This window comes from Ascidia mentula, chromosome 1 (genome assembly GCF_947561715.1).
Source record: "Ascidia mentula chromosome 1, kaAscMent1.1, whole genome shotgun sequence".
Classification (NCBI taxonomy): domain Eukaryota; kingdom Metazoa; phylum Chordata; class Ascidiacea; order Phlebobranchia; family Ascidiidae; genus Ascidia; species Ascidia mentula.
The window spans coordinates 8,622,995-8,642,307 of record NC_138566.1 but is presented as its reverse complement, the minus strand read 5'-3'; the positions used below and the strand labels follow the sequence as shown (position 1 = coordinate 8,642,307).

Genomic DNA, 19,313 nt, shown 5'->3' with positions numbered 1-19,313 from the left:
CAAATCAAATCCGAATTAACAGAAGTTTGTCGTAACATTTACTATTTACTAGTGACATTAAGTCTCACTTACCAATCGCCAAATTTTCGGCCCGTTCGCTTATAAAAAATGAGCATTTTTTCGATAAATCAAATTCGGATTAATCGAGTTATACTGTATCTAATGATAACGTCAGGCTTGAACAACTAAAGCGTCCCCGGATAACCCAAAACTTCCTATGCGTGTGGTGTCCAGCATATGGAATTCGGATTAACCGATATTTACTTCATAGAATCAAGAATGCTGTATGGTCACTGAGCCAAACGCATTGCGGTTGGCACTGCGAGAAAAGGCAAAAGGAGAAAGGGCATTGTAAAATATGGATGTCCATTGAAAAGACGTTAGCCTACCAAAAGCAAGGTGAATTTGTACATATAGTTAAATCATTTTTTGTGAATTGTGGGAAATGACAATAATTTCCCATTACAGCAGTATCCTGCTGTATGCCATGTTGACCCAGATTTTTTATGACACAACAATTACATGACCATACCATTCGAAATAAATTGATGAATGTTGTAAGCATGTACTCCAAAGTGCTGTTTTGTCCTTTTTTTTAACTTTTTGTTGATGCTATTATTATGCAAATGCATGCTCAGTCGTGTCATGTACAAAAAGTTTACTACCCCCATTGAGCAAAAAGAACGACTGAAATAAAAGAGAAATTGTTAAAACTAATGTGTTAGTATGTAGTTAAACCAATCATACCGATCCCTGGCCATTGAAGCATTACACTGCTCAGCAATGCTGGTATTTACATGCAAATCTTCGCACATACGAATGTCCCTAAAACTTTTTTCTGGTCCTCTTTTTTTGGTTTTGTGATGAAATTTGTCATTAAGACTTAGAAACTTATCACAAACCGAATCATGCAAATTTATTCTTGTAGGTTGAAGTTCTCCGTTTTCAGCCAGAATTTTGTTGCATTCATTCCATTCATATAGCATTCCCATATTAGGCCGAAACATTCCCTTTTTTCGGTTTTCACCATGGTGGGCAATCTAAATAGAACAAAATAAAAACCTTAATTTTTTTAATGGAATTGCAACCATAAAACAAATACCTGTGATGCAATGTCTGTAATGCAAACATTAGGTTGGCTGTGAAAAGAGAGCATGCCATCAATATAATCTCGGGCACTTTCTTGTCGCAATGTGTACTTTATGTAAAGTGCAACACCATGGATACATCGAAAATGCACAATACCTCCTGCAATAAAAAGTGTCACTATTGTGTTACAAATACAAAACTTGTTAGCTTACCACCACATTTTTTAATGTGTCGAAACATTTTTGGATAAATATCCTTGAAGAGAACCATTTCATGCAACCTGTTGATCAAGTCATCACAGCTTCCGGAGTTGTCTATTCCAATACTGGAGCATAGATCTTTAAGCATTGATGAAGAAGTCTACAATAGTAATTTGTTTATGTTTGAATAGTAAAAATATGGTTCTTTACTTGTGATGACTGATGAAGAGCATTGAGAATTTCCTCTTGTGAAACATGTTTTATTTTCTTATCATGTGACAGGTTGCTTTGTAGGATTGACACTTTTTAAAATTCCGTGTTAGGTAAGCAGGAGCCTTTTCTTGTTGCCTCACCAATCCATGGAGCCACACTGTCATAGTTTATTTCAACTTTCCAAGGATTTTCCTTCGTTCCTAAATATACCAAGCATGAAAAGTTATCCAGATTTGATTATCAACAAAACAACACACCATAAAACCCTCTTCCAATAATTTCCATTTGATACCTGCACCATAGTTGAGTTATATTGATGTCATCATTATAATGCTTCTTTAACTTTGCACTTTTCACTGTAACAAATATATTATACAAATGCATCTTTCCACTGGGTTTCAAAGCACATACCAGGCCTTCTGCATGTGTTCTTCCAGTTTCCATCTCCTATAACCACCTTTGGGTGTGGTCCGCATTTCACACACATAAATTCATAATTATAATCAACTAATGCACAGTAGTGGTAAAATGCATTCCTTATTTTGTTAAAGGGTAAATACAGTTCTTCTTCCGACAGCTTTGTAGGAAACAGCATTTTCAAAGCTGTTTCAACATTTACATGATTCTGTGTTTAAATACAAATGTTGGATAAACAAAGCAATGAACTACTCTTTGGCAACATCTACCCTAAGGGTGCACAACTTATGACATTCCCTAGACATTACCTCAATTCCTTTTTGGAGATATTCACAAAGATTGAGTGAAATTACAGTTAGATTGTTGTAGTTATGAAAGCCTGTTTCAAAGTTTTGAAACCTTACTACGAAGTTGCAAGATGAACATTTCTTTGTAACAACTTGCACACCTGAAGATTAAAGCCATAATCCAAATATGTCAAAAAATAAAATAATACACACCTTTCCACAGTTTCCCAAATCCATAGACAGTAGCACCTGTTGCTGCTGCAAACTTTATATCACTGCTACATACTGGACAAGATGTCTCTGAAGGTTCCAATTTTTCTGGTGGAGCATTAGAATGCAAAAAATCGGGTGAAATAATCTCTGGAATTCTTTTATTTTTCAAAAAATAATTCATTAAGGCCTCATCATCCAATGTAACAGGTTTTTCTGGCCTAAAAATATGTAGTATTTCAAAAAAATTGCCATGTTGTCAGTAATATAAGCACTAGGTTCACACAAAATAAATTATCCTTTGTATATGTCTACATTTATCAGCTTAAACATGTCATCACCTTGTGTGTTTCAGTAGTAGATCTTTATCAACCTGACACAAGTACCACTTGACTGCATTCTCATGTGGGCAAGTAGTCGTCTCACCAGATTGTGGACATTTACAAGACCATTCACCATCCTCACTGTCAAACGTAACTCGCACCCGACCAAACCTACACCAATATTCCTGAACATTTGTAAAAACTGAAAAATACATCAGTTTGCTTTTTCTTCCAAATTGTGTGAAATCTGCATAGCTGACTAGAGGACATTTGTTTTCAAGACTTGCAGCTTGCATATCCAAATATTTTTTGTCTTGTCCAATGACATTTAAATCTTTCAGCTCTTTTAGATATGTAGGATCCAAATGTACTATAATTGCCAGCTTTGCATTAAATACAGCTTTCAAATGAACACAGTCAATGCCAGGATTTCCCGATAGCCCAGATTGCATTGTAATATTGCAATCTTCAATTTCACAAAGTTGTATTTGTTTCCCTTTGTGGCTTTTTACATGGATAGGTGCTGAAACTCCTGACTTAGTGAAAGCAGTAAAATAAATTCCATTTGTTTTGTCGACACACACACATGGTAGATCGGCGGATCTTGTATGAATTAATGCATGTTTTTGCAGATTTTTTTCTTTGCCAAATTTTTTTCCACAATGGTCACAATTGTAATTTGAAAGTTTGGGGTTCACTGAGTAAATAAAGGTACACACTGGTAAGTAAATAAACTGTCCACTGAGTTTAAAAAAGTGCTACCTTGTGTATTTACTTTGTCACTTTTCTTGACATGAAAGTGATGTTGAGCTAAAAAAGGAAAACATTTCAAGTTTCTTTAACAAACAGAAGAACACCTTACACTTTTATACTTCCAAAATATAAATCAACAAAGTGGTTGGTAAAAGGAAAGAAATGAATGTTTACCTCAACATGTATGGCATGCTATGCAAGTTAGCAAAGTCATAGTCAGTTTATTACCTTGTATATGACGCCTTAAAGTATAAGGCCTAGTCATGGTTGCATCGCAACTTGGGCAGTGGAAATGTCCTCTTTTTTGTTGGGTTTTCAATTTTTTTTGACATGGCAGTTTGCAAGGCAAACAATAACCTGTAAAGTAACATATTCAAAACCACCTTAATGTCAGCCATGTATATGAACCCCGGTTATAAATTATAATAATGAAAAACCTTGGTAGTAATTTAGAGTAGACAGCATTTTAAAAAGCAAATGACAGCATATAATGTTAAATTAATTATTACATAATGTTTAATATTAAGTTCAACCTTCAATACTACCATGTTCTATTAAAGATGTTAACATACCTTCCAGCCCTACACATACTAGGTGATATGCCTTGTTAAAATGCTGTGTTATTCCATGATATTCTAAATCTTTAAAATTCTCATCACATAGCACACATATTGCAGATGATGTCAGTGTTTTCTTGTAACCATGCACGTCAGGAAAAAAATTCATTTTGATCCTATTATAAAAGAAACATAGTAAATTCACGTATGACTCACCTACGTTATTACAAGAAGGGCTCGCAGGCGACACCAGGAACTTCGAGTGAAGTAACTTCACCGGGTGTAGTGATGGGTGCAGTTACTTCACTCGGTGAAGTTGAGTGAAGTGACTGCACCGAGTGAGGTTATAAGGTGAAGTCCCTTCACCGAGTACGGTGATCGGTGAAGTTACTTCACCGGGTGAAGTGATGGGTGCAGTTGCTTCACTCGGTGAAGTTGAGTGAAGTGACTGCACCGAAGCGCACATTTTTACGCACAACCCCTGTTGGACAACCGGCAACATAACATGCGTTCGATTAAAAACAGCAGGCGACGCAAACTCGCTACAACGAAGATACGTCTGTGTTGTTGCTCCGAACGCTTGAAGCGTTGAAGAGAGCAACAGATGTTGCCCGTGTTGCTGCCACAGCACGCTTGAAGCGGTGATTTTTACTATCTTATATCACGCTTCAAGCGTCGAAAACAATTTGAATCGGGTGTTAATAAACTGCACGCTCTCGCAAAACCTCTTCCAACACAATTTTTTCCTGGTAAGCCAGTCATTTCCTGGTAGATACATTGACCACATAACGGGGGCATCGACGCAAACCAGATTATGACGTCACAATTGCTTTTAACAATGGACAAGGTTGTGCGTGCGTCAAATGTGCGTGAAGTGCGCTGTAGTCTGAAACGTGTCAACTGAACCGTGAATGTTTTGAAGAATATAATGTGGGTTGGGCCTGGATTTCAGTTATGGTGTATCGTGGAAGCATAATTGGTGGAAGCATTAAATACTCTAATGTGGGTTGGGCCTAGATTTCAGTTATGGTGTAGCGTGGAAGCATTAAATACTCTAATGTGGGTTGGGCCTAGATTTCAGTTATGGTGTAGCGTGGAAGCATTAAATACTCTAATGTGGGTTGGGCCTGGATTTCAGTTATGGTGTAGCGTGGAAGCATTAAATACTCTAATGTGGGTTGGGCCTAGATTTCAGTTATGGTGTAGCGTGGAAGCATTAATCGCCACAAGCAGCTACTTGTGGCGATTAACTGGTGTGCACCAACACACACTTTATGTTTGTTCGACAGTGGCTCAAATATTACAAAGAAAAGCTTCAATTAAAAAAGTTTGGGAAGGGATGAATTTGCAAGGGAAACAAACACTGTTTATACCTTGGAACTCTTCAGGCTTCCACTGGGTTTTGCTTGTAGATAACATCCCTGGTCGAAAAATGCTGTACATAGACCCAGTAGCAAAGCTTGTGTAAAAACAGACAGCAATGTTCAAACTGCAAAAGCTATGGTGAATTGTCTAATGGCAACAAAGTTTGGTTGGAAAATTAATACTGTGGAAATACCACACACAACAAAACAGCCAGATGGATCAAGCTGTGGAGTGATGATATGTATGTATGCAAAATGGCTGGCAACTGGAGAAAAAATTGTGCAAAATGTTTGTACCTACAGCTTTAGACTTGAAATGTTTAGGGAAATTGCTGGCAAGTGTCTTCAAGGCACAAATGAAATAGAGACATGTAAAGTATATGGAGATGAAGGCGCCAATCCCCTAAAAAAAGTTTGGATTGAGTGCACTCGATGTGGACAGTGGTTTCACATCATGTGTGTTGGTTTTTCAGAGAAGCAAGCAAAAAAAGATAAATATTTTGTGTGCACTTTGTAAATCAAACAACATTACAATCTGTTAAACAAATAAGAACACAAGCCAAATGAAATTTATTCACTATACTATAACAACCACAATGTCCCAATTTTTTTAGTTTTATCACTTCTGCAAAGTGAATGTAATACCGTACCTTTTGGGTTTTGGCCCAAAGGGTGTAACACTCTTGGAGTGACGGTAAACCTGACCAATCGGGACTCTACCTGAGAGGTGTGACACTCCTGCGAAGTGAATTTCCTACCATACCTTTGGGTTTTGACCCTAATGGTGTAACACTCGTAGAGTGATTGTAAACCTGACCAATCGGGACTCTACCTGAGAGGTGTAACACTTTCGCAGAGTGAATTTCATACCATACCTTGCGATGGTAAAACTGACCAATCAGGCTTCAACCTGAGAGGTGTAACACTTCTGCAGAGTGATTTTAAGACCATACTATTTAAGTATTGTGTTTTCTTCAACTGTATTATATGGTTCAACCCAGTTTCATATGGCTACTGGCGAGGCGTCTGGGTTATCAAAAATGCCAACGACCACATGGAAAAGCCTCCTGGGCGTGGTAGGAATTTTTCAAACACAACATAAAAATGCAGTCCATCAACATATAAGCAAACATTATTTATTTGGAAAGCCTGAAATGCACTTAGTTCGCCATGAAAAAGAGAAATTGATTACAAAACAAATAGCACCGTTTTTGTAGCGACATGTGACAAAGAGTGCAATGTTTGTGCCCAAAGAAAGTTCATTTAAATTTGCATTGTCTGGCAGTGGCAGAAACAGTTTATTGCATCACAATTAGCATACACACAACAATATACATATAACACAAATGCTGTTTAACATGAGATTAGTGTGTTTTATAAAGATTTCAACTTTGTAAAAAATATGTTTGGAAATTTGTATCTGGTTTCTTGCAGCTTATTTAGGGTGGCTTCTATCTTTGCAGAATCTGCAGTGTTAAAGCTTTGTTACAATTTTGTTTTATCAATCAAGAATCATACAGGAATATCCATTTTTTTAAATCCAATGTAAACAATATACAATATACGACACTACCATATCCATAGTATGATATAAAATAATTTCATTTTTGGAAAGGAGTAAAAAGGACCACACAAAATGAGCTTTAAAGACTTAACAGTAATTCTTACCTTATTCAAATTATACTTTATTTCCACAGATGTAATATTCCAACAGAAGCATTGCAGATGTTCAGCTGAAATTCAAGTAGCATTTAAAACCAAAATATAATAGTTTTGTTTTTATAATACTACCCAACCCACATTATATTCTTCAAAACATTCACGGTTCAGTTGACACGTTTCAGACTACAGCGCACTTCACGCACATTTGACGCACGCACAACCTTGTCCATTGTTAAAAGCAATTGTGACGTCATAATCTGGTTTGCGTCGATGCCCCCGTTATGTGGTCAATGTATCTACCTCATTTCCTTATGTCGTCATGTTACGCTTTGTTAACTCTGACGTAAGAAAACATTGAACTGGCCTATATTGGTCGACAGTTTACAATGTTTGCCGTTGATGGCGGGATACAAGAAGTTTTGTGTAAATACCGTGGGCTCTTACCGGTTGCCGTGCATGAACCAAATATGGCGTTGTGCTGTGTGGGTACATTTGTATTTAAACGGAACATGTTGTGTATGAATGAATGCAACTGCTTGTTTGCTACAAGGAAAGATAAGATACGTAGGATGACGCACTGTGTGGCTGTTTTCATATATATATAAATCAGTGTACAATTTGGAAGCATTGATTGCTTTAAAAGGTTTTCAGTTCGTTCCAAGCAAAATGAGTATATGAATGTAATTGCATTTTCTTGTTTGTTTTTACACGTTTTTAAATATGTATGAGTTTATTACCTATGTTTTTTTTTGTCTATTTACTGAAATATGCAATAGCATGACGTGTTTCTTTACAAACACAGACAAAAAATTGATACATTACATTACTCACATGAAAAGTGATTAATTTTACTCATACCTAAGTTTTAAATGCTATATAGTGTATTGCAGAATTTAGTGGCGCTTTGTTATTGTAATAAAGCAAACATGTCTGACTTGTTTAGTGCCATGCAACAAGAGCATGAAAAATATTTAAAAATAGATGAAGATGAAATTCTAAATAAACTTACCGAAGAAGAACTGGAACAGCTCACCTTGGATTTGGATGATTTGGATCCAGATGTATGTTGAGCAAATAAAGTGGATTATGTATATATTACTTTTGTTGGAATGACAACATATAATCTTCAATAGATTAATTTATGTATTTATGTGAGTTTACATTGAACCCTGAACATGATCCAATGTATATTGGAAGTTTGATATATACAACTACAAAAATAGTTTAAATTTGGAACAATGGTTGTGGTTGGTGTCCCAACTGGATCACAAAATCAAATATGGATTAATTTGACATGGATTATGGACAACATGTTGTAAAAGCTTTGCAGTTTTGATTTTAAATAAGAATTGACTGTTGTGGGCGGACTATATATACATGAATATTTTTTTTTGAAATGACATCTATCAAAATACAAACAAATATTCTTATGTAAAAATTATTGTTCAATTGTTAAAAGCAATTTGAATGTTTTCTTTAATTGGATGTTTATGAGTGTTTTGATTAATGACACTTGAATTACTACTGTATGGCAGAACTATTTGTGTTGAAGGACCATTGGAACCAGATGTCTGTCTTTTTATTTGACACAGATTTTATTTTCAAATAGGTGTTAATTGTCTACTTCTGGGAAATGAATAGGCTTTTATTTGTTTGTATTATTGATGTGTTACTTGTTGATTTTCATATAGAAGTACTTGTTGATTTTATCATTACCTTTTACAGAATCAACTTCTCCCAGCGGGATATCGCCAAAAAGACCAAACCAAAAAAGACCCTACTGGGCCACTGGACCGGGAAAAACTATTGGATTATATTGAAGAAGAGGTAACATTTAAACATTCCACCAAACATACAAGCTGAATACTGGACATTTCTAATGTTTTGTTAATAAAAAATACACAACAACGCATCTAATATGATGAAGTTCCACCTAATTACAAAGACAAGCAAGTTTTGTATTTTTTATGATTTTAAAATGTTCAAGGTGTGAAGATCTTTTGACCGTGATATTTTTATCGTTTGCAGTCCAAGAAATTAGAAGATGAAGAGGAATTTGTCCCATATAAACCTGGGGTAAAAAGGGGTAAAGTTTTTGAAGCACCCAAAAAGAGCGAATCATCACTACCAGCAGCCAATCTTGACCCCGAACTCGAGGAGTGTTTGAATAATGCCACAGAAGCTGAACTAACAGACATTGCAGGTATCCAATTTTCTTGTCACTTGTTGTTGTTTGGTTGCTGGAAAGGTGTTGTACATGACACATGTGTAGTAGATATTATTGAAAAGTGAGCTTGGATATAAAGTGTGAGAGTGAGATGTTGACGATCAAAATATTTTGCCAAACAGCTATCTTGGGAATGCACACTCTAATGAACAACGACCAGTTCTACAGTTCGTTGGAGGGGACAGACATTGCCAACAAGACAGGGTTCACCAGTATGACAAAATGTGAACTTAAGGTAACTTTCACTTTTGAACAGTCCGATAACATGCACATTAATCTTTATGGGCTATGTACACCTGTATATGCAGAGCCTTGTGTAACGATATATTCATAGCTCCAGGGCACTGAACGTTTAGGGGAAATTGACAAGGCCATTAAACTACTTATGTTCCCGTATGACGTGTTCTCTTGTATTACAAGATAGCAGATTGGTAATAGAGAGGATGTTTAATAATACAGGTGACACAAGTAAATGAACCTCCAAACCCAACTGATGTTGAAGATACCTTGCAGAGAATATCTGAAAATGATTCAACCTTGACAAAAGTCAATTTAAATAACATTAAGGTTTGTTATGAGATTCACTTCGATTTTGGAAAATGTAAGCCATATTGCAACACAGAACATATGGATAATGTTGCCAAGTTATCATTTGTTTAACGTATTGAAAAAGGAATCAAATTTATTTTAACTGGTTCTATGTGTGCAGAATATTCCTATACATACATTGAAAGACTATGCTGAACAAATGAAGATGAATACAAACGTCACCACATGGTCACTTTCAAACACAAGGCTTAATGATCCAATTGCATTTGCGGTAGCTGATATGTTAAAGGTAACATTTCTGGACATAAATGAACTGTATGAGGTTCTGTAGAAAGGTTATATGTTATATATAAAAGTATTGTCAACATTTTTCGTGTTTACTACCTGGTGATTGCAAGATAAATTATCACAATAAGGGTTTTCTAATGAGAACTTGGCTACTGTACATCGATGGAATGAAGGTGAAAGTGTCTTGAAATCATGTGTGCCATAAATGTTAAGAGTTCGCAAGCCTTGCTGATCAAATAAGTAATTCATTGTTAAATCTCAGATCAACAGGACTCTAAAAGTGCTCAACATCGAGAGCAACTTCATGACTGGAGATGGCGTGCTTGCTATTCTTGATGCTTTGGTGGATAACGATGTTTTGGAAGAACTAAGAATCGACAATCAAAGATCTCAATTTGGGAACAAGGTTTGTGGATTGTGGTTTCTACTTTTCGAAATTGTATATTGATTGTGGTTCCGGGTTTAGGAACCTTTCATGTTTGTTAAAAAAAATGATGCAAATGCATTGAGTTTCATTAAAAAATTCACAAAATAGGTTGAGAAGGAGATGACTGAAATCCTGGGCCAAAACACCACCCTTAAAAAGCTTGGATACCATTTCAATCTTCAAGGACCTCGGGCACTTGCTGCTGATTACTTGATGAGAAACAATGATCTGAAGCGTCGTACAAGAGTCGACTACAATCCATCAAGCGTTGTTTCAAAAACTTACACCAAAAAGAAATAACAACGATTCGTGAAACTTGTACTACCATTTGCGCCTGTTTGAAACTGCTGGCCATTTTCGCATTGGTGTCAGAATTGCACTTGCATGTATTCTCTTTAACAGCTGCAGTTGTTCTCTTTGGTTTTTATACGTACACTGCAAAACCTGCAGCCTACCTTGCATGTTGCATGTTAAATAGGCTTTGCACCTTATGATCATTGTATTATTTTCGATACTGTGTTGCTGTGTTTGCCCATGTTCCCCAGGATTTTGCTTTTTGTACACAACATGAAATGTTAGAGGCTGAAATCTCCCTACCAACATTACGAAGCATGCTTGGTGAGTGCTTTGTGCGCTGCTATGTGACGCAAGTCAGTGCTACTTTCTGGTCAAAATATTGGTATAATGTTGAAAAATGTACTTTTGTATAATACTGGAATGTTACAATACAAGTCTACCGCCATTTACTGGACTTGAATATTTTTATTAGATGTAATACAATGGCTTAGCGAGAAATGACACTAGGTAATGACAATACTACTTGGATGCAACTGGTCTTCTATTTAGCAAATAGTGCAGATTTCAGACTACAATATTCAAACATAACAAAAAGCAAGGAATCCCCATGGATAAGGGAATAAGAGCAAAGGCACCGCTGGTAGCAAATGCTGTTAAGTAAGTTTGTGCTTCAGAAATTTTGTAACCAAGCGATACTAAACTAAAAGGAATGTACATTGCATAAATATAAGGTAACAAGTACAAAGCAATCTCCTACACATTTCACACATCAAATCAAGACAGAAGGTTTATATCTGTACTGCATTGCGCTTGTGTAAAGCAATATTACAGCTTATGTTCCTACTTGAAGAAACACATTACACAATAATGTGTGGGATAAAACCGTTAAAACATTTGCGTGTAGTAAAGTACCATATGATCACATAATGATTTGGGGTTCAGGAACAGAGGCACCGATACTCTTGTGTGGCAATATCCGTGCCCCATTTAAATAAATTTCGTCCTTCACGTTGACGTCTTGACCAAGCACAGTGACATTTTCCAGACGGGCCTGCCAACATAACCATTGTGAGATTAAAAACTCTCAATGAATTTTAATCATACATGCTAATTGATAAAAAAAACATCATGCAATAATAACCCAGGGGTTTTAATAGTTTTAAATTCCATCATGATCTTAACAGATTATCCATAAATAAACAGTTCATTACAATACAGTTTACTACATAATATTTGCCATATTTATTGAATACATACCCATTGGCCAACAGTTGATTCCCAGCCAATAATGCAAGATTCAAGCCATGCATGGGATTTGATAGTAGCTTTGCGCATGACTGTACAACGTTTAATCCTCACACCATCCTCCAGCACAACATTTGGACCAAGAACCACATTTGGTCCAATCTTACAGTTTTTCCCAATTCTTGCAGTTTCATCCTGCATACATGTAAATCAAAGTATGAAATCAAGAGGAAAAGTGCAAATTCCACATGTTCATAAATGAGGAAAAATGTGATTTTTAACAGTAATAATGTAGATGGGTACATAATAATTTTATCGGGGTCCATTCCTTGTGTGTTTTGCACCAAATAAAATGATTTGATAAAACAAACATGGTCACAGGTCACTCACCACTAGGACACTTCCAACAACTGTTACACCATTCGATTCCTTCAGTAACTTTTCAGGGCTTTTCTTTTTCAATGAAGTCAAGTAAAAGCACATTCCTTTTAGGAAGTCCTTTGGCTGACCTATATCCATCCAAAAGTCACTTAACTCCATACAGTAGAGTTCACCGTCATCGGCCATGTATGGAAACACTTCCCTTTCTATAGACATGGGTTTGGGCTGTGGAAAACAAAGCAAAAATATATAAAACGGACTTAATCTTACATAGGAGAAAGCGAGTTTAAAGAAATGAATCAGAGAGAGTTCTATTTTAAGAAAACTATGTTGAATATAAAGCAACAAACCCATTCTACCTTCATTCGTTTGAATACAGATGAACTGAAGATGTACATGCCAGCATTGATTTTATTTGAAACAAACTCCTGGGGCTTTTCCACAAACCTGACAAAAAGCAGTAAAAATTCAAAACCAACTAAATTGTAACAAAGGCACCTTTTTTAAGACAACATACCGATGGATTCTTCCACTGTCGGAATCATAAACAACAACTCCATATTTAGATGGCTCCTCTACCTTAGCAACCTATGGGAAAATAAGAAAATGAACACACTGTTAATTCGTTTAAGGGCTACAGAAGACATTGAGGCCAATGGGTTTAATATATAAACTACTTCAAATTTCAAAATTGAGATGAACAATATATGATAAAGCATATGTTAGGGCTTTCTTTGCGAAGGAATATTTCCTTCGAACCAATACTCACACAAATAGTTCCTTCCTTCCCGTGGCCTTTGTGAAATTCCAATAATTTTGAAAAGGGATAATCACTGATAACGTCACTGTTTAGCACAAAGAAGGGTTTGTCGCATTTGTCATCCACCAGGTGTTTTTGAGCGAGTGCAATGGGTCCAGCTATAAATTAATCAAACCAATTTTGTAAATATTGTTGTTTACAACACATATTTTAAGTCCTTACAATAACAAAATATATAATATCAGAAACAAGTAAATTTAAAACATTTAAGTCCGCTACAAGTATATTACCTGTTCCAAGTGGTTCAGTTTCTTGGGAAAAAATAATGTTGATTCCAAGCTGCACAAGAAAAATGAGTTAGTCATGTTTCTTCACACTGGAAAAAAATAGATTTCAGTTCTGCATACCCTTTTTGCGTGTATGTTCATTTCTTTTTCAAGACTGTCAGACATGTAACTGACAGCCAACACAACAGTCTCAACACCAGCCTGATGAGAACAGAAAAAAAGTTTTACTAATTAAGAAAAAAATAATTTAAAAAGGAGAACTACTCCTAGATGTACTAATTAATATGAGAACAAAAAGTCTCGCCCATATTTTAAAAAACATATCCATGTTTTGTTTGAGGAAAATATTTTATCAAAAATTTAATAAATTGATGTTGGCATGAGTTGTTGCCAAAATGTTTAAATAAATAAAGCATGAATGTTTTTTCTACAATATGGGCAAGCCTTTTTGTTCTCAACTGAAAACCTTTTACACGAGGAAAATAGGTTGCTTACCTCAACCAAAGCTTCAACTTGGTGCAGCATAATTGGTTTGTTTCCAAATTCCACAAGTGGTTTTGGTCTGTTGAGTGTCAAGGGACGCAGTCTGGTTCCATACCCTCCAACCAAGATTAGGGCCTTCATTGTTCCTGCTGAAACATTTTCATTTCTTGAAATTTTGTTCGGTGCCATACTGTTCTATTTCAGAAAGTTAGTTGTTCACAAGAGTCTTCCACTGCAAATTGCAAGAGAATACAGTGGTGTGACCTTTTACTTTCATAGATTATATGATCCCACATGTGGCCTGGGGCATTAAACTATGAAGGCAGTCTTTCCAGTTTTGCAACTTGTAAGTGCTTGTGGTTAATCAACTATGCACAATTTGCAACTTTGCATCACTGTTCACATTGTGCATTAACAGCATATAGTGTCAGTACCACTGTAATTGTATTTCATTGACTAGGTCGCAACATTATTTGTTCACTGGGTCGCAGTACATAGATTATAAAACACAACAAAATGCTCTTGTGTCCAAACACAAACACACCTAATGGTGTTTTTAGTATGCTGTTTAACAAGTAACACAAAAAAAAATCGATTTTGTGATTTTTATAAAATGCCGCCACCTGTATTCCACACTCAATAAAAACATGACTTCAGGTCATTTGCTTTGTCAACTTCCATTGTCAGTCGGAAACAACATTTATTTATAAAACTAAGCAGGGTAGGAATGAGCTTGCTTTTAGAAACTATGGAATATAAAAAGGATGGTCCCAGATTGGACAGTTTGTTATTTGCGAGGCAGATTTTTTTTCTGGCGATTGTTAAGTGTGCGGACAAAAAAACGTATGTTGCTACATTAGCTAATTTATATTGCATGGATTATATGTAAATTTTCATAAAAGTGGCCGAGGATTTATCCTTCAAGATGTTTTTTTTCTAATCTGGGATTAGTTCCATTGCCCCATACAGATTCACACTTTTCTGTTGATATAAATAGGAATATTAATGTACAATTATGTTTGTATGTCAAAAAAAACCGGTTCTAAAATTTATCCGTGGGCAACAGTAGGTGCATTAGATAAGTTGCAGATGCAAAAATGCTCTGATATGAACTCTGAATTGGTTAATAGTGTTTTATCCCTTTTTACATTATGTACATTAGGTAACACCAGTATATAACCATTTTTCTTGCTATTATATAAGATATCACGTGCGAAAACGTGACCTATATGCGACCCACTATGGCTATGTGTATGCCATTAATAGATGTGATATACTTACTATATCACCCAAGTTCACTATCACTAGTACGGGTACAAGTTGCGCGCTACAAACCCAACAAACGTACCTGAATTTTCTTGCTTTCTTACAACAGTCTTGGTTCGCTTGTATGTAGAGTTGAAACTATAGAAAACCGGGAATTATCCTTTGTTGCAATCAAAATACTTAAAAACGTCAATTGTGTACGCGTTGACAACTCATCGCTGAAGCGAGATTACTCAAGCGTGCTACGTTACGGTTGACGGAATACGATATTATTGACCGCTTTATAAATTCAGTTAAAATGGACTGAATAAAGGCAAAGATTGCATTCATGTAAGACAAAATAACAGCAGTGTTTTGCAATAAAATTTGTTTGTTGTTATGAATTTTGTACGAATGAAAACAATAGTGGCTTGCGGTTGCTACAAAAAAATTTTAACGACCCATACGAGCCGCTACACAGATATACAAAAGGTGCAGTTCAAGTTGGCTTAGCTTTACCAAACGTTATTTTCGTTGAAAATATGTTGCACAGTGCAGTCTAGCAAAGTACTGGGACAACTTATTACGGAAAAACTGCGCTGTAACGCCGAGAGATTCGGGAACATATATCAGTAAATTTACTGATATATTATGACAATATAATGTTAGCTGACAAAAAAAAATCGCCAGTTAACAAAAGTTTGAACGCGCGTTACTCGGCCACCTTACGAGGTATAGCCACATGATATTTGTACACGATATAGTTCATAGGCTAAAGTTTGTAACGATACCAAAATTTAAAAACATATTCATATTCGGTTATGAAGATGATTTGCGTATTATGACATAAGTTGCGAAAACAAGATTCGCTGGCAAAAATTTTGAAGCAGAGCATTCTACGCGCTTAAACCTTTCAAACGATATTAAAATATTTGAAAAATTCGATAGGGGAAGTGAAGAAATATGAATTCATATTTTACAAACATGAAAAAACGGTGGTCCGATGTACACTTTCGTCGATAAAACCTTGCACAAACCTTGGCCCAAGCTGTTCTTTTGCAAAAACAATCTTATACCCTCCTGCTATCGAATGAAATCAAAATTTAACATATTAAGCCAGGGTGGCTATGCGATCTGGAATAAGCTTTCAAACTTTTCTTATCACGCCGAATCGATTTAGGACTTTCTCAAACATTAATACCATTAGCAATGAAGTTTATTTGATATAAGGACACAACCATTAAAAACGGAATTTTTTTTATTGGTGATAGCGATGGCTGTAACTTGGTCTGGTCATACTTAACCCACACGAGTTGAGCAACCCTGACCCAAACAGAGATTAGCTATTGCTATTTCTAAATGTATATTTGAAACTTCAATGCAGGTAATGACCAGTTCTACTTTAGTTGTCCCGTGAATGCGCATGTATGATATTTGTTTGACGTTACATAGTCGTCAGACCGGTTTACGGTAACTCTTGCAGAAAGGGGTTCGAAGTTTGTGTTGGGGCATCTGATTCAAAAGTGAAAGAAAATTATGCAGTTATTGATTCAAATTTGCACCCCAAACTTACCTACGCAGAGGCGGGATAAACCTCAAAAGTAAGCGCTTTCGTTTTTTATGAACTAAGTTTAACGTCACTCGTTTTTTTGTTCAAGATAATTATGTACGAGAGAATTTTGGCAACTTCTTTGCTGTTGTTCTTTTCTTATCTGCGGTCAATCCCTTTCCAGCATTTAAACATTTGCAAAACGAAAATTTGTTTGCTGATTTTTTATACACAAATTATAACAACATTCAAGGTTAAACACTTGCGTGCAAGAGTTAAGTAACATTTGGTTAAATGAAGCAGCGATTTTAATTATTAGCACAACAAAAGGAATTTTAACTGGTAGTATATGTGTGACCGCACGCACATTTTGCAAAGAGAACACTTTGATCTTGCAAATTGTGGCTCATTTTGTTCAATTTGAAGCATAACAACTTTTAACATGGTTTACTCACTCCACTGTATATAAACACATAGTTCAACAAATCAAACAACACAAAATCATGAAGCCAATTCGGTAAAGCCAACATACAACTGCAAGGATAGCACGGCAGTTACAAAGGTCATGATGCCTTTAAGCAGTAAGTGTACCCAGGAACTGAAGGAAAATGATTGCACTAGAATGCCAGCAATAACTGTGCGAAAAACACTGAAAACAAGTAACACTGTGACCATAGGAAGCAGTGCTCGGTTTAGATCCTTTCTTGTCCAAGTCCATACCAGTGCTGCTGTGGCAATAATATGCACCTATATACAAATGTTTCCAATAAAAATTGGCACTTATTAAAGGCTTACAATAAGTAATGCCTCAATTTGGTAAAAATAAATATCTTGTATTCACTTCTATTTCATTATTTTCTTACCAAAGTAATGTTGGAATCTATTGCCATTTGAATGTATTTCCAATCAAATTCAAGACCACGTGCTCCAAACCAAAATGAAAGAAAATTTGAAAATAAAACTTGTGCTCCAGCCCAACCCACACCAGCAATCAGCACTAAAAACAAAACAAATATTTTATTTCATTTAATTTAGCAAAATGTACAATTTTTTTTACCTTTTAGTTCAGGTTTGCCAACTGTACGATTGATAATAAAATATATTCCGGCTAGATCTGCCATATCTACAGTTGTTTTAAGAATTTCTCCAACAAAATTTATTGCTCCAGAGCTTGATGGCTCAAGGGTGGGAAAAAAAGTTGCCAGGGCCAACATTTTTGCAAGCTGTGTCAACATGTATATCATTCCAGCAAACAAAACTTTCCACAGTGCACTGTATTCGGACCTGTATTTTTATGTAAGGTTTGTTAAAAAAGTATGTATAATATGCAGAATGGATAATTAACTGCCAACTTACAAAATTGAAGACTTGTAGGTGACAACATAAGGTGCGTACGCTAGAGCAATGCAATTTATAAAGTGAACAAAAGTCATTTTCACTATTCTACATCCACCTGCAACACATACAAATAATAATCAATAGTTTTAGAACATTTAATTTTGACGGAGTGCAAACCCCGACCATCAAATCGGTTCAATTCATTTCCCAAATTCGCAGGACTTAAAAATGACAAATCAAACTCAATCACAGTATCACACCACAAGCTCGAAAGCATTTGGATTTGAGAGAAGCCGCACACATTTGTCGCGTATCGCGTACAATTAAACAAAAAAATTCACTGTTACGATAGAAATTGTTCCACTTATAATCAAACACAAGTCAAAAACATTCAGACTCGAAAAGTTTTTGCAACAATAAAGTATTCAATAATTTAAAACTTTGGTTGAAAATATATGTGGTCAGTCAACAGGAAATATTAACAAGTTCGCTACAGCACCATGTGTCGATCAGCGTTGTATAGAAGGCTTTCGCTTGATTACCGTATTTTACGGACCATAAAGCGCACCCGATTATAAGGCGCACTGTCAATAAATTGCTTTGATTAGTTTTTTGTTCATACATAAGGCGCACCGGGCTATAGAACGCAACGTATTTTAAGGAGTATGGGTTACCGTATAAAGTTTACTTGTTACGTACCGTATTTTACGGACCATAAAGCGCACCCGATTATAAGGCGCACTGTCAATAAATTGCTTTGATTAGTTTTTTGTTCATACATAAGGCGCACCGGGCTATAGAACGCAACGTATTTTAAGGAGTATGGGTTACCGTATAAAGCTCATTAAACAAAAACTTGTTACATAATAAATGTAAGCAAATCACAATAGTATGAATATCACAGTTGCTAGTTGCTTTTACCGTAGTTTATTGTGTAAGACGGTGGTTTATTTATAATAGTATCGGTACTGGTTTTGAGTGTGGGCAATAAAGCACTACTTGATCCATACATTAGGCGCACCGGCTTATAAGGCGCACGATCAATTTATGAGGAAAAAAAAAAATTTAAATTGCGCCTTATGGTCCGTAAAATACGGTAATAGGTTGCAGTTTTGGAGTCATCGTTTTAGTGGATAGCCACTGCTACTGCCGTTAGCCGAAG

The 19,313-nt window shown here is 35.8% G+C and overlaps 3 protein-coding genes and 1 pseudogene across 3 annotated transcripts; 1 reads left to right on the top strand and 3 right to left on the bottom strand.

The window, feature by feature from the left end:
* Nucleotides 1–518: 518 nt before the first annotated feature.
* On the bottom strand, nt 519–3,191 carry LOC145906659 (uncharacterized; annotated as a pseudogene).
* A 4,768-nt stretch (nt 3,192–7,959) lies between these two features.
* LOC145914283 (tropomodulin-1-like) lies at nt 7,960–11,310 on the top strand. Its single transcript, XM_083002090.1, has 8 exons — nt 7,960–8,136; nt 8,801–8,902; nt 9,104–9,278; nt 9,425–9,537; nt 9,762–9,869; nt 10,012–10,140; nt 10,402–10,545; nt 10,675–11,310. The coding sequence occupies exons 1-8, from the start codon at nt 8,002–8,004 to the stop codon at nt 10,864–10,866; spliced, it is 1,098 nt and encodes a 365-aa protein (XP_082858216.1). The 5' UTR covers nt 7,960–8,001; the 3' UTR covers nt 10,867–11,310.
* On the bottom strand, nt 11,310–14,208 carry LOC145914272 (mannose-1-phosphate guanylyltransferase catalytic subunit beta-like). The gene is made up of 9 exons (XM_083002081.1): nt 14,032–14,208; nt 13,657–13,737; nt 13,540–13,588; nt 13,259–13,407; nt 13,007–13,077; nt 12,849–12,936; nt 12,499–12,714; nt 12,121–12,303; nt 11,310–11,914 (listed from the first exon to the last, which is right to left on the bottom strand). The coding sequence occupies exons 1-9, from the start codon at nt 14,206–14,208 to the stop codon at nt 11,783–11,785; spliced, it is 1,146 nt and encodes a 381-aa protein (XP_082858207.1). The 3' UTR covers nt 11,310–11,782.
* A 2,822-nt stretch (nt 14,209–17,030) lies between these two features.
* LOC145907476 (BOS complex subunit TMEM147-like) lies at nt 17,031–18,262 on the bottom strand. The gene is made up of 4 exons (XM_082994881.1): nt 18,170–18,262; nt 17,871–18,097; nt 17,677–17,810; nt 17,031–17,560 (listed from the first exon to the last, which is right to left on the bottom strand). Exons 1-4 carry the CDS (start codon nt 18,244–18,246, stop codon nt 17,315–17,317), a joined length of 684 nt encoding a protein of 227 aa, XP_082851007.1. The 5' UTR covers nt 18,247–18,262; the 3' UTR covers nt 17,031–17,314.
* Nucleotides 18,263–19,313: the final 1,051 nt, after the last annotated feature.

Excerpts from the sequence above, each read along its gene's own strand:
- LOC145914283 (XM_083002090.1), top strand. The coding sequence starts at position 8,002 with ATGTCTGACTTGTTTAGTGCCATGCAACAAGAGCATGAAAAATATTTA. Across the intron at positions 8,903-9,103 it reads TGGATTATATTGAAGAAGAG|TCCAAGAAATTAGAAGATGA; the intron begins GTAACATTTAAA and ends TATCGTTTGCAG. Across the intron at positions 9,538-9,761 it reads TGACAAAATGTGAACTTAAG|GTGACACAAGTAAATGAACC; the intron begins GTAACTTTCACT and ends TTAATAATACAG.
- LOC145914272 (XM_083002081.1), bottom strand. The coding sequence starts at position 14,208 with ATGGCACCGAACAAAATTTCAAGAAATGAAAATGTTTCAGCAGGAACA. Across the intron at positions 13,078-13,258 it reads GGAAGGAAGGAACTATTTGT|GTTGCTAAGGTAGAGGAGCC; the intron begins GTGAGTATTGGT and ends ATTTTCCCATAG. Across the intron at positions 11,915-12,120 it reads AATCAACTGTTGGCCAATGG|GCCCGTCTGGAAAATGTCAC; the intron begins GTATGTATTCAA and ends TTATGTTGGCAG.
- LOC145907476 (XM_082994881.1), bottom strand. The coding sequence starts at position 18,246 with ATGACTTTTGTTCACTTTATAAATTGCATTGCTCTAGCGTACGCACCT. Across the intron at positions 17,811-17,870 it reads TGGCAAACCTGAACTAAAAG|TGCTGATTGCTGGTGTGGGT; the intron begins GTAAAAAAAATT and ends TTTTGTTTTTAG. Across the intron at positions 17,561-17,676 it reads TAGATTCCAACATTACTTTG|GTGCATATTATTGCCACAGC; the intron begins GTAAGAAAATAA and ends ATTTGTATATAG.